Raw genomic sequence first — 14,248 nt, forward strand, 5'->3', positions numbered from 1 at the left:
TCTAGATCCTGGTGGGTGAGAGGCTGGACATGCCCCAGCCCAGAACCCCCCAAGTCCTGGGCAGCAGGAAAGRGGGGATTCTGCCCCRATTAGGTGAGACCCCACCTCCAGAGCTGCCTCCAGCCCTGGGGATYCCAAYATRAAGGATGTGGAGCTGCTGGAGYGGGTCCAGAGGAGGCACSAAGATGATCAGAGGGATGGAGCAGCTCTGCTCCACAGAAAAGTTGGGAGTCCTGGGAGTGTCCAGCCTGGAGAAGTTTTGGGGTAACCTAATTGCGGCTTTCCAGCCGACAAGAAAGATGAAGAGACAAGATTTATTGACAAGGAACTGGAGTGACAGGACAAGGTGGGGATGGATTCAAACTGAAGGAGCACAGAGAGKGTCCAAAGGAGTGACATGAAGATGCTGWAGGGCCTTGAGGGGCAGCTGAGGACACTCGGTGTGTTCAGATGGTGGACACTGAGAGGAGACATTGCAGTTCTAACTCCCTKGTGAGGGGAAGTGGAGAGGCAGGCACTGATCTCTGYGGTGACAGGGRCAGGAYCTGAGGGAATAAATGGAGCTAGGCCAAGGCAGAGTATCAGGGAAAKGTTCTTCTGYCCCCAGAGAGTACCGGGACTGCCCAGGCTCCCCAGGGAATGGGGACAGCCCCGAGGCTGCCAGAGCTCCAGGAGCGTTCGGACAGCGCTSYCAGSGATRCAYAGGGAGGGATTGCTGGGGTGTCTSTRCAGGGAMAGGAGCTGGACTGATGATCTTTGTAGATTCCTTGCAATTCCATATTCTGCGATTTAGACTGGATATCAGAAAGAAATTGTTCCCTGTCAATCTAGTGAGGCCCGGCAATAGATTTCACTGAGAAGCTGTGGCCTCCCCTCCCTGGACGCGTCCCAGTCCCGGCCGGCCACACTTTGCACAACCCCGGTCCATGGCCGTGTGCCTGCCCACAGCAGGGGAGGGCCGGGACGAGGTTCCCGGTCCCTCCCAGCCCAAAGCCGCAGGCGCAGCCCCGCCCCGGCTCGTCACGGGGCCGGAACCCGGAGCCACCGGAGCCGCCGCCGCCCCGGGCCCAGCGCCGCCCCAGCCCGGTCCGGAGCCGCGCCGCTCCCCCCGCGGCCGCCAGCATGTCCAACATGGAGAGTATCCTCGGGCGGGACCGCGGGCGGGCCGGGAGCCGCCGGGGCCGGGCTGGGGGATGTGGCTGTGCTGTGGAGGTGGAGGTGGCGGTGGCGAGCGAGGCCTCCCCGCCGGGAGGAGCCCCCGGGGCGCGGGGGAAGGAGGAGGAGGCGATCCCGCTCCTCACGGCGGTGGTCGCGGGGCCCGAGGGGCAGCAGCAGGAGGGGAAGGAGGGCTGGGTGTGGCGCTGACTGGAGCTGAGCTCTTTGAACCTCGGAATTCTCTTCTACAAGACGAGAAAAACGAGAAGGGATCTCATGTGTCGTACAGATATCTCCAGGGGATGTCAGAGGATGGTGCCAGGCTCTGTTCAGTGCTGCCCGGCACCAGGATGAGGAGCAATGGCATAAACTAAAAACCRAGAAGTTCCTTCTCAACATGAGGAAGAACTTTSAATGGAGGGGKCAGAGCMCTGGGACAGCTGCCCAGAAAGGGTGTGGAGTCTCCYTCTCTKGAGGCATCCCAAACCCACCTGGACACRCCTGCTCCAGGTGACCCTGCCAGGGCAGGAGGATTGGATTGAGTGATCTCCAGAGATCCCTTCTTACCTCAGTTATTCCATGGKTTTGTGGTTTTACTGCCTTGAAGGGACAAGGAAGTGAGTGGGAAGTTCGGTGTCTCTTCCCAAGGCGTGATCCCTTGGCTGGGAGTGAGGAGGAGGAGGAGGAGGAAGCAGGGCTGTGGTGGATGGGGGCACAGCCCAGTTCCTGAGGCAGAAAACACAATTTATACTAAAAACAGTGCCAGCTGTGCAGCAGGGACAGCAGACGTGTTTAGGCTGGAGTGATGTCAGCAGGGCTGTCCCACCAAACAGCCACCACCACGTCTGCTGTGCTTCCTGCTCTTGGAAAGAAWGTACACACAGAGCCCTGTGTGGGCTTACTGTATAAAATCATCTTAAGGCATAGGGGCAGTAAACTTAGAGATTCCAGAGGTCTCAGTGTGGATTCCAGCAGTCTCAGTGTGGTTGGAATGTGCAGGCTGTGCTGGCATTGCCGGTCGGCCTGGTAGGGACTGACAGGATTGCTGGAGCAGCTGACTGTGAGTCACAAACTGAGGTGGAAGTTGGGTTCCACCTGGCTTGTGGCACGTTGAGAAAGACGCTTGGAGGGAGGAGCAGGAATGTGCTTCTCAGGGATGGGTGAGCTGAGGAGGTGACAGGTAAGCTGGTTTAATGTCAGGTAAATTCCCCAGCTGAGTAACTGAGGAAGTTATTTCAAAATAGACTGTTCTGCCACTYGTACCTACCTTAATAGATACCCTAAATGCAAAATCACACCTGTTACCTGTGTGTAACCTGCTTATGATGTTTATAGGGTAACAAATACATCCCTAATGTCTCCGGGTTGCTGTCAGAGTAAGAGGCATGGCTGGACTTTAAAGCAGAAAATGGCTCTGGAATAATTTATATACTTGAAATATTGAAGAAACCTCAAGTACTCATAATGTTAGCTTTGTGCTTCCACTCAACTGTTAATCATCTTGGTACCTGCTGCATCTTCCTCTTGGGATATCACAGGTGGCAGGATAGAAGCCTTCAAAGCTTTTTACTYGCATTTTGTTTGAGTAAGACTGGTGCTATTTGGAAGCTTTCATCAACAGTRTTTTAAGAGAATGTTTTCTGATTGTTATTTCCCAGCACACACTATTCTCTGTCAGTAATAGGTTAGTGCAGTCATTCCAAGTCACTGTGAAGGCTTATCGTACTGTTTTCTTAGAGCTTTCAGTTCGAGCAGGACTTGAACTTTATTAAAACATTTCCTGACTGAAGTACTCTCTGCTCAAAAGTCAGATGATGGAGCTGTCAGGGAGCCTGGGATCACTCACATGACCCAGGGCTGGGAAGGAGCTGGAATAGCAATTTGAATCTGAGATCCTGCTGGGTTGTAGCTGGCCATGACCRGCTGAGCCAGTTTGCTGTTACACTGTTCATTTGAAGTGTTCCTATGTGGCTTTGGGATTTTTTTTTTGGATGGGGAGGTTCCAGGCAGATCTGGAAACCACAACATTGCACTGAGAGTCACRGGCTTCAGCTGTGGGAGTGAAAGTGACTGGCAGAGAACCACTCTGAGTTCCTCTTGGGGGGTGTTTGGTGATTGGATTTATCAGTCTGAAGTAGCTTTGAGCCCTTAACTTGCACTGCAGAACACCTGTTTAATTTGAAGTTTGCTGCAAAGGAGCTCAACAGGAACTCRAAAAAATGCGACAAAGAAGAAAAGGCTGAGAAAGCTAAAATTAAGAAGGTAAGTCTGAACTGAGTTTTTYAGATCTGTTGCTTGCCTATTAGAGCAGAAAGACATCTGGTGTTTTATCATTTCCCTGGTGTGCATGCTAATAATYATATGGTCAATGTTTGTGATTTAAAATATGTGACTGTAAATCTTCCTRTGCTTATTAATAAACATGAGGATAAATCCTGGTGTATCCTCATGGATAGCTCATGGCATTTGCTTCCCAAGRGGATTGTCTTGTATGTGCTTTGGTAGGGACTGTGGTTCTCAAAAGCACTTCATGTTTATCATCTTCTGTTAAAAGAGCTTGTGACAGGAACTTCAAAACAGCTTTTGAGTCCTTGAAGTAGTRGAGAGAGACTGAGTTGATTTGACTGTGTTTTTGCCCATGAGATACAGCTGTACCACCTGTGCCCATGTTTGTGTCTTGAAACTGGAAATGTTTTCAGGAACAGAAAATTATGTTTCTGTAGCTCTGCAAAACTGCCTATTTGAAGTACATTCTAGATGTCTTCCTTGGAAAGAAGTTAGGAGTTCACATCTTGGAGGTGTTTAGGATCTATTATGGGAGGAGGGAGGGGTTTGTTTTCTTTTTTAATAGAAAAAACCACGGTGACTAAATTCYTCTCTCAAAACCAAAACAGACTACACAGAAATGCTATTGACAAGGGCAAGGAAGAGTAAAACACTTCTCCTTTTATCTTTCCCTCGTTCCCAAGGCCATTCAGAAGGGGAACATGGAAGTGGCRCGGATCCACGCGGAGAACGCCATCCGCCAGAAGAACCAGGCCATCAACTTCCTGCGCATGAGCGCCCGCGTGGACGCCGTGGCAGCCCGAGTCCAGACTGCTGTCACCATGGGCAAGGTGAGGCTCTCCCCATTCTGCAGGGGCAAGGAGGAGATCTCCCATCTTCTCTGGAGTGATTTCATTCCAGCTGCAATGAGCTGGGAACTTTAATTTTCTGTTTGAGATGTAGCCAAGAGTCAGTCGGGTGCTGGAATTCCTCTGGCAGCTGCTCTTTGGGTTATTTCACAAAGATACTTCTCCCCTTCAAAATACATAAAGTCAGGAAGTAGGAGTTGTGATGCCAGAGTTCTTTGTTAGCTCAGGTAGTTGTTTAAGGTAAACTGGTTGACCACTCTTCATCTTGAAAGTTTATTGTGCAGTGCGGCCTGTGGACCAAATGTGTCACTTAACACTGATAGGTCTCAAATCTACGGAAATTAATGCCTTAGAAAGCTCATTTTTAGTGATTTTTGCCTCAGTATGTGTGTTTCAAGTGGTTGAGTTAATTTCTAGAATTTGAAATGGTGGGAGCTATTTAAAATATTACATTCCAGAGGGCAGTAGTGTGTTTCTTCTCTTTGATACTGCCAAGGCCTCTCCACCCTCACAGGGAAGGATTTGTTCCTAAACTGCTCATTTTTCCTTGTWATAATTTCCTTCTTTTCATTTCAGGTAACAAAGTCGATGGCAGGGGTGGTGAAGTCTATGGATGCCACATTGAAGAGTATGAACTTGGAAAAGGTAAATAGACTTCATTTTCTTGGAGCTGACTTCAAAAGCAAAAGGGATAATAGACACAAGTTTTAAAAAGGGAGATTCAATCAAGAATTTTCTGGTTGAGGTGTATTTTTTCTGTTGTCTGAAAATTATTGATGTGATTTTTTTATAGATATCTGCACTAATGGACAAATTTGAGCATCAGTTTGAGACACTGGATGTTCAGACACAACAGATGGAAGACACAATGAGCAACACTACGACGTTAACAACACCACAAGTAAGAATAATAAAATATGTTTTAACAAGGTCATCGTAAATTATGATGTGTCTGAACTGTTCATTGTCAGAACTTGAAACTCTCAGCTGTAGGTTTGGGTTTTTTTTTGCAGATAAGTTGAATTCTCTAGAAGCATTATTTCACAAGCCAAAGTCCAATTAATGTCATTATAACTGCTGAGCAGCTCTGCTCCTTATTTTTGAGTTTATAACTTCTGGTGATTAAGTACAAAACTATTCTTCCAAAGGCATTTACCTCTAAATCAGTTTTGTTAAAATAATTCCTGCTCTCTGAAAATCTAACAGAAGAGATTGYCAGAAACTSCAAATGCACYAATCCATTTTGTTTTCCTTTAGAACCAAGTGGACATGCTCCTGCAGGAAATGGCAGACGAAGCAGGGTAGGTGAAATTTTTMTTTCTTGAATACAGCTTGGTTCCCACAACCCTTCCTGATTAAATCTAAGGTCAGATACCCTTGTTTTATAAGTCTGTTTCTTGGAAGCAGAGAAGAAACATCATTTTGTTTTTACCTCTGGAGATACATGACTTGTCTTGGTATTCAAAATTACTCACCAGCCTGTGTAACTCTGGAGTGCTGTCTCATTATTCTTCTGCTGTCAATTATTGTGCTTCCCCCTTTATCCACATATTCCTGACTTTGGTTTTTGCTCTGTTTCTTCCTGTTAGCCTTGATCTGAACATGGAACTACCTCAAGGACAGACAGGTTCTGTTGGTACAAGCGTTGCCTCAGCAGAACAGGTAAATGTTGGATTTCAGTGAGGTCAGTGTTTTCTGGAGAAATGGGATGAGAGAATTAATGYKCAGTCAAAACAAAGTGRTAAATTGCTGAATTCTATCCAGCTRTCCCAAGGAAACTGTGGTTAAAACAGCCTTGCTATCAAAGTAATTTAAACAACACATTTGTTAAATGTTARAGGGAAGGGATCTTAACGCCCATCCAGTGCTACCCCCTGCCRTGGGTGCACCTTCCCCTATCCCAGGCTGCTCCAAGCCCTGTCCAACCTGGTCTTGGGCACTTCCAGGGATCCAGGGGCAGCCACAGCTTCTCTGGGGAGCCTGTGCCAGGGCCTCCCCCACCTCACAGGGAAGAATTGCTCTAAAATATCAAAATGTGCCCTTACAGCCATTCTCTTGTCTTGTCAGATATCGGACGTTCTTTGAAAAAACCCACAAAAACTCCACCCCTTTTCTGTTTAATTCTGTGTTCTGAAACTCCTCCCTCACAGCCATCCTTGAGGTCTTAAGCAAATCTTKTTAAGCCAGGAGAGAATTTGATGTGAGCTGGACATGAGATGGCAAAAGTTGCTTTTCCTGTTCCTGATAGTTGCTTTTCCCTTTGTGTTTTCTAACTGTGCAGGATGAGCTGTCACAGAGACTGGCCCGCCTACGTGATCAAGTCTAACTGAACCAAGCTGGAGTTTTTTGGACCTGTTTCCAAATTCCCTGTCGGAACTAACCCTGCACTACACTTGAGGTGTAAAACAGTCCAGCTTAGGTGTTTGAATATTTGTAATATAGGGTACTTCACTCCCAGCTTGCTACTCTTTCTAAAATACATTAAGTGACCCAAAAATATCAGCTCTAATGTCCTTTTSTGTACATTTGGAAGTTGATCTATTTTTTGCAAGCTTTTTTCACAAATTCAAGTTGATGTTCTAAGTCAGCTACTAATGGTGGTACATTCTAGTTCCAAGCAAAGCAGAGTGCCAGTGAGATATATTTTAAATTATGAAGTGGTTTTTTTTTAAATTATGAGGACTGTTCATGGTTGGAGAACTGATGTATCAGTTCAGATGATTGCTGTAGATGATTTTCTTACAGAGCCAAACTCCTGGAATGCAGGGATGGACAGCGTGGACCTCCTGCAAAATGCACTTGTTGAAACAAATAAGTGGACTTTGAGTTTTTTAGTCTTTTAAAGTTAGGATAAATGTGCTGAAATTAGCAGTTTAGTTCAAAAATATGTTACCAAAAGCTGATTTCATGTAAGTGGGGTCTTATATGATGGCATCACTTCAGCACAGGAAGAATAAAATATATTTTTTGACTCTTTGCCAGGYCTGTTGCTCTCTGCAGATAAAATCCCCTGATTTGTAATATTCCAGTTGTATGGAGGAGTTAATTTTAGCAATCCCTTTATATTTCTTCCTAGTAAGAGAGTCTGGCTGCTCTCAGTAGCTTCAAACTCTTGTTGCAGTTGTAAAGCAAAAAATGGTTGTAGAAATTTGTAGCTGAGATCACTTGTGATGTGTTGTGATAAACAGTGATGTTCAACTTCTCTCCCTGKTTTTTTTGGGCTCATTTGTATGTTTTGTCTTTGTAGGGGTGAGGGAAGGTGTGGTGCACCAGGCTTGGAATTGGTTTTTAATTGCCTGGTGTTCAGGGCCTCGTGGTTTTTCTGGTTTTTCTGGTGTTAGGGAATTGCTTAAGGAAAAAAAAAAAAAAAACCCAAACCTCACTTTTTCTATTCAAGCAGGATTTTTTCAGTGAAAATGTGCAAAAATGAAACATTTCAGAGCAGTTTCAGCCTTTATTTTGAATGTGTTACCCACCTCACTCAAGGGTTGATGAGGATGTTTATGTATTGAAGTAATGAAGGTTACTGTGAAAATAAGATAAGCAAAGTTAGATAGACAAAACAACCTAAAATGTGGGATTGTCTCTCACTCTGGCAGYTGAACTAAGACCACGAGTTTAAAATGAGATCTTTTCACTYGKAAGAAAGTGAGGTTAAAGACAACAYTTTGAGTGTTCMTCCTGTAAACTGGAGAAGTTRGAAGGTGTTTAAAAACCACATASTGACAKCTGTAGTCTGGCTACAATCCTTCAAATTATGAATCAAACATCCTAGGAAARGGACTCTTTCCTGCATTTTCTTCTCTGGCTGCTTCTGAACAGTGTAACCAAGATCATGGTGTATCTATGCAACCCACTTACCCAGCTGGGGTGACTGTGTGTGTGCCTTGGCCTTGCTGGACYTCCTTCATTTTTTTAATATTCAGTTATTTCATATCATGAGAGTGCTGGAAGCTTCTGGCTGTGGGGTCGCTCCACACCAGAGTTTACTTGGAGCTGTGCATAGAATGCTGAGATTTCAGTGTTTGAGCAGAMAGCTCCAGCTACTGTGGCTGACTTCTTTTAATGTTAGAAATGATGCTGCTGTTAAACTGGTTTTGGCCATCCTGGAATTAGTTGAGGGTCAGACAGCAATTCTGAGATCCCACATGGTTGATTTTCCCAGTCTGTTGCCTTGCTGTGAGCCTTGGAGGGATTTAAAAATAAAGAGTGGGACTGAGATTGCTGCAACAGAAAAGTTAAAGTACCTTTGTTATTTTATTGATTGTGGGGGAGTTTTGAGCTAAGCCCAAGCTGGTGAACTCCAGGACCAGCATAGATTTCCAGTGTTGTTTCTTTAAAGGAATTAAAAAATGTAAAGGTTGGACCAACATAATTAAGGTTATGTTTGGGACTGTGATGCAAAGAGGCTTAGAAAGAAATAGGTGTTTGAGACAGGGAAYCTTTGCCCAGTTGACTTCACTCCAGGAGTTAGTGTGTATTCCAGCCRTGCCAGGATTTGGGGCTGGCAGCTCCTGCGTACAGAACTCCTGCCCTCTCCTGGGGAAATGCTTTCACTCGTGGCTGGGAGCTKCATCCAGAAAGGTTTAAGTTATATTTTAAATATATACATTTTTCTTGTGTCATTTGGAAATGCTTAAAGCTGAAAATTACTCTTAAAGCAATATTTGAGTTTTATCCTTCCTCCCTTCAGGCTCCTCAAAACATTTCCCTGAGTAGCTCTGGCTCCTCACTCCGACCTTGTTTTGTCTCTGTAAGTTGACTGAGTTTGTAAAGTTCATTTCATGTTCAATCACTTGTTTGTGCTACTCTGGAACCTTATTGCCAGCTAAAATTTCAATATTTCTGCTGATGAGCAGGCACATCTAAAGAGAAACATTGCTTGAAATGTTGCTGGATGGTTTTGCTCAGCATTTTTATCTTCTGTTACTAAAACTGCTGGTTTGTGGTAGCTCTGTCTTCGTTAGAATTCCAAAACAAAGCCATGCAAAGCTTCAGATGAAAGGAGGGAGAAGGAAAACAAGAACAAGAACTTTCATGTCATGATTGCAATGGGATAAAACTATCAAGTTGCCTTTGTGGAGATCCTCAGAGCCAAAAAAATAGTGAATTTTTGTTAAACATAATCAGCAGTTGTGTATAGACATAAATTCTGAAGCTGGTGATGTGTATAGAAAACAATAATTTTTGTAGCTCTGGTTGAGTTCACTTTGAAAACTGCTTTACTTGTATGGGACAGTTTGTAAATGTAACTGCAGGTGGTAAATAAAATTGTACAGACAACTTATTTTGGGTGTGTGTCCAGGTTGTGTGGCTGCTACAGGTCTCAGTGCATAGATGGACAAAATGTGTTATCTTTCCTATAGGAAGACATCCAGAAAATTAAATCTTTATGGAGAGAATACAAGAAGAAAATGAAGTGGGTACTACTGAGAGAAATTTGGGATAATTGGGGAGTAGTTAATATTTAAGTATAGCAACACAAACTCTAATATGAGGTGATTCTCAATGTTTATTCCGATATGGAGTGAGCCCTGTGGTTAAACATCTCAGAGGGTTTTCAATCTACACACAGAACAAAGGATCGCTGGAAAACTGGTGATGTGGGTTAGAGTCTGGAATTGGGTTTGTCTTTACCAGACCYAAAAATCTTCAAGTCTACGGTTTTTTTTTTTCAGTTGTTTGGGAACCAGCAGAGGGCACTTCAGGCTTTGCTTYTGTGGATCCTGCAGCAATGACTGCTTGGAATAGTTAAAGGCAAGCTGGCTGGTTTAGGGAACAGTCTCTCCCGAGGAACCTTTATTTGGGCAGTATCCACTTGCARTAGGACATGCCTGTGCTGGGCCTTCGATCCCAAAATCCAGCCCAGCAGCACATCCACAGGGCCATCAGCTGAATGGGGTCAGTCKGCACTGAATCCTCTTCCAAGTCCTTTACTGCTTTCAGTGGTAATTTAGGTCTCTGAGATCTGTTGGGAGTGTGGTAGTGAGTGACCTTGTGCTTAAAACTTGAGTTTACTTTTAATTTTTAAATAATCTTGAGGGTTGTTATCTGTTGTTTTTCTGTCTTTGTCCTATGATAATTCTTTTGTTTTATACATAGGGAAACGCTTGGTGTATACTGATGGAAATTGATTTTAGAGGTAAATTTTATTTTTTTGTTAGAGGATTGATGAGCTTTGATTTGATGAAGGCTTGACTTTAATTTCAAGATTCTCTCTGCAGTTCACTGCAGTGCTGGCTTCACCTCTTGCTCGGGCTGCTTGGAGCTCAYGGCAGCACTTGGCTCCCAACTTTCTTTTTTCAAACAATATTTTTCCAAAGGAACCCCGAGAAGGGTCAGTGGCCTTGCTTGTTTCGGAAGCAGCTCCCTTCATTACCATTCCAGGAGGGAAAGGCCCGATGTGAACAATCTGTAACTAATTTCACGTGCCAGTGGAGCCGCTTTCACTGGGAAGAAGATGCACTGAGAGAGTCTCCCAGGCTCCTGCTTCCTTTTACTGCTCTTTATTAAAGGAACTTGGGTTGTATCAGCTGCATGACGTGGCTCAAAACACAAAATCAAAAGGCTGCAGGATCCAGGTTTTGGGAAAGCTTTCCAAGGTCTTCCAGCGGCGCTGGTCGCTGTGTGGAGCTGCCAGATCCAGATTCAAAGCACAGAGGCTGCTCTCAGCCCTTGCCTAGAAAGAGAATAAAATATTTCATATTGCATATTTCTAATCTAAATATGTGTATTTAATAATCCAATAATCAAAATTATACAGATAAATATGCTAATTATAATAATAAACCAAAAGTAGAAATAATTAATATAAATATCTAAGTAATCGAAACAAAATCTGAACGTCTATAAAAAAAGATGCTTTACAGTCATGCCTGTGTGTGTTGCTTAGGATGTTCTGAATTTATTAAACCTGAGTGAAACAATCTTTTTGCAAAAGTCTAAAGCAATGAACATGACATAATGTGTGTATCTGACAAGATAATAATCAGCTTAATTTAATTTCCCTGCTATCTGATTCATAATTCTTTATCACAATCAATTTCTGTCAAAATGAGCTGTCAGGGATAGGAAAACATTTTAAAACTTCCTTTAAAGAYGCTCAGTATTTTTTATTAAAGCTTTTATGACTCCTTTATTTTTTCAAAGATTAGATAAACATAACCCTGCAATCTCTACAGGAGATATTTCTCTTTATTCTTATCACAATCAGGGCTTTGTTTCTTTTGCTGCGAAACAGGTCAGTCCTGGAACCATTAAGCTCAATTTCTGTTGCTGGTGGTTTTTCAGTTCCAGGTTCCATCTGAAGTCCCAATATTTGCCTGGAAATCCATAGGAGAAGCAGGCGGGCCCGCTCAGAGTGTTGTAAATTAGTTCCAGTCTCCACGAGCCTGCTGTGACTAATTGATGTGACCTGGAAGTGGATAAAGTCCATAACAGTAAGATCAACTTTTCCTCTGGTAATTTGACAAATAGAGCCCTTTTTTAAAGTCCTGTGTAGGCTCCGTTCCCCATTTGTTCTGTCGTGATGGGCATCGTTTCCGTGTTGGAGTGATAATGATTTTCCAGATTTCTGCTGATTTGTAGAGCAGGTGCCTTTATTTATTAATGCCAGAAGAAGGGAGAGACTCAACAGCACCAACAAAAACAGGATTCCTGGCAGYAGCTGGATATCAAAGCCATTCCCTATCCAGTTACCTTGCTGGTAAGTATTTGACCACTGCCTAAAATSTTCATGTTTCCATGTAAAATGTAGAATTACAACTTTTTCTGCAGAGTAATTTTATATGTAAAAATGGCAAAASAGTAATTTTATGTGTAAAGATTACCACTAATTTATTGGTGGTAATTATTACATTTAACAATAGCACTGTTTTTTCATCCAAATATTTTAGAAATGCAAAGGTTAATACTCACCAAACCCCGAGTTGTGTGGTGTGTGCTGAGTTTAAAGCAGAAAATATGGAACGACCCAGGTTCTCTTCCAAATTTAACGCTATTGCTGAAGTTTTGCACTTTCRTTTAGCTTGTGGTTAGAGTAATAAATAGACCAGATATTCCCAAGCTCTTCATTAATGTTTATAGGGATGCTTGGGAAATCTGCCTGTTTTCTCAGGATTCTCTTTACCACACAGGTTTCCCTCCTCCTGCACTACAGGGATGTGCAGGAAGGCCGGTGGTTTGCAGAGTCGCTCCAGCTCATTAATTTCCTACAGCCAGAGGGAAATCAGGAAATCTCAGTGYTGTGTGGGCTTTGACTCTTGCAGAAGGGGCTGCTGGAATGGGACCTGCGCAGTGGAAGCTCCTGGAAACTCCATGTTGCTGCCTAGTTAATTTTTTAAGAAAAACTTTAGGCAGTCCCTGTAAGTATGCAATTGACTGCAAGTAAATCCATGCTGCTTTTTGCATGGGCRGGGATTTAAGGAATTTCTCTGTCTCCAGCCCCTTCCAAGCCGGCATCCCACCCATCCTCTCCCATCCCCACCAACTCTTGTCGTGCTCCAAAATAGTCTCAYTGTGACTATAATTCCCCCCCAGGGGAGTCCAGTCCCTATTTATTTGTGCTCCAGTGGGATGTGAACCTTGGTCTTCCAGGGTGAAAGGTTGAGGGATGAGTGTCTTGTTTACCTGTGCTTTTCAGAGAATGTTTTCCTTTAATCTATTAAGCAGACACACCATTTTGTCCCGTGGTGTGCAACGGGATCGTTAACCATGCGCTTAATTACTACCAAACCACATCTGAGTGCCCGATGGCAGCAGGCAGGAGGGTCTAGCAAGGCTCCTTCACCTCAGGGTTTAATAGAATCATCTTTCTATGAGTTCCTGCGACATCTCCCTGATTTATACACGGCTTGAGTGATGGATAAAACCACATTGGATAGTTTCACATCAACTCTGAACCGATAGCTGAGGGCAAACTGGGAGTGAATGAAGAGAAACCAAATTGTCAGTGGATCTTAAAATCCAAATTGGAGCCTTTGGAAGGTTATTTTCAATACCAAAAATCCAAATCGGATTTTTTGGRAGGTTATTTTAAAAACCCCAAGACCTGAGTTAATTCAACCACTGTAGCACTGCTGCCTTTAACACACCTGAGGATTTCTCTTCTCTGAAGCTCTTATGCTCAGACATTCACATCCCAAAGGTGACATTTGGGCTTAATTTTTTGGCAGTGCTGCAGAACTGTTGTATACATTAATCAGCCAAGGTATAGGGCTCGGGCACATCCTCCACCAGGCACAGACACAATAGCATGGAGAAAGCCCAGCAAACACAGCTGGTGAACATATTTACCATCCACTGGTTAGTCACACTTGTGGAGTTTTAATTGAATTACCTTTGACAGTGAGCAGCAAACCTGGTGGGTGATCTACTAAATTTAACTGATGAATGGGCTCCCTAAAATCAATTAGCATCCAGGGCTGGGAGCATGAACACATCCGTCGCTCGGCGGGACGGGAGCGGGCTCGGAATGACAGCAGCAAATGTTGGCCAAGTGAAAGCACGGATCTCCTGCCGCCGCTGACCCCTGCTCCCCACATGAAAGAAAAACAGGAGCCTAACAGGAGCTGAAAGAATCCGACAGTAAATCATTTAAGCCCTGTTTTGCACAACTGATACAGGATGCTTCTAAACTGCTTGATTAATGCTGTGCAGTATATTAAAAGCAGGACGTGGCAGAGCGAGGAGTCTGTGGCCAAGCACCAGCTCCACAAACACCATCTGCTCGCTTAATTATTTTTGGGAGATTYGGGATAGCGGGGAGCCAGGAGAGAGTTAGAAACGGCCTTTCCTTTCGTTACAGCGATCGGGCCCTGTCTGTGGGCACACAGAAGCCCCCCCAGTCTTCAGGTTGTTTGTTATGTGAATAATCAAGCAATGGCAAAATGCAGGCTGGAGGTTCCTCTGACCTTTGGCTCGGCGCAACCCGACCCTGCGCGGGGCTCAGGCGGAGCATG

The 14,248-nt window shown here is 44.2% G+C and overlaps 1 protein-coding gene and 1 long non-coding RNA gene across 2 annotated transcripts; both read left to right on the forward strand.

Annotated features, from left to right (window-relative positions):
- Positions 1 to 1,015: 1,015 nt before the first annotated feature.
- Positions 1,016 to 7,265, forward strand: CHMP1B (charged multivesicular body protein 1B). Its single transcript, XM_057381734.1, has 8 exons — positions 1,016 to 1,138; positions 3,320 to 3,417; positions 4,125 to 4,271; positions 4,866 to 4,934; positions 5,083 to 5,190; positions 5,547 to 5,590; positions 5,879 to 5,951; positions 6,571 to 7,265. Exons 1-8 carry the CDS (start codon positions 1,123 to 1,125, stop codon positions 6,613 to 6,615), a joined length of 600 nt encoding a protein of 199 aa, XP_057237717.1. The 5' UTR covers positions 1,016 to 1,122; the 3' UTR covers positions 6,616 to 7,265.
- A 2,708-nt stretch (positions 7,266 to 9,973) lies between these two features.
- On the forward strand, positions 9,974 to 14,242 carry LOC130582817 (uncharacterized). The gene is made up of 3 exons (XR_008966347.1): positions 9,974 to 10,190; positions 11,580 to 11,994; positions 12,425 to 14,242. It is a non-coding gene; the product is annotated as an uncharacterized LOC130582817 (long non-coding RNA).
- The last annotated feature ends 6 nt before the right edge of the window (positions 14,243 to 14,248 follow it).

The sequence above is a fragment of the Malurus melanocephalus genome, unplaced genomic scaffold (genome assembly GCF_030028575.1).
Source record: "Malurus melanocephalus ecotype Western Australia unplaced genomic scaffold, MMel_1.1 scaffold_525, whole genome shotgun sequence".
Lineage (NCBI taxonomy): Eukaryota > Metazoa > Chordata > Aves > Passeriformes > Maluridae > Malurus > Malurus melanocephalus.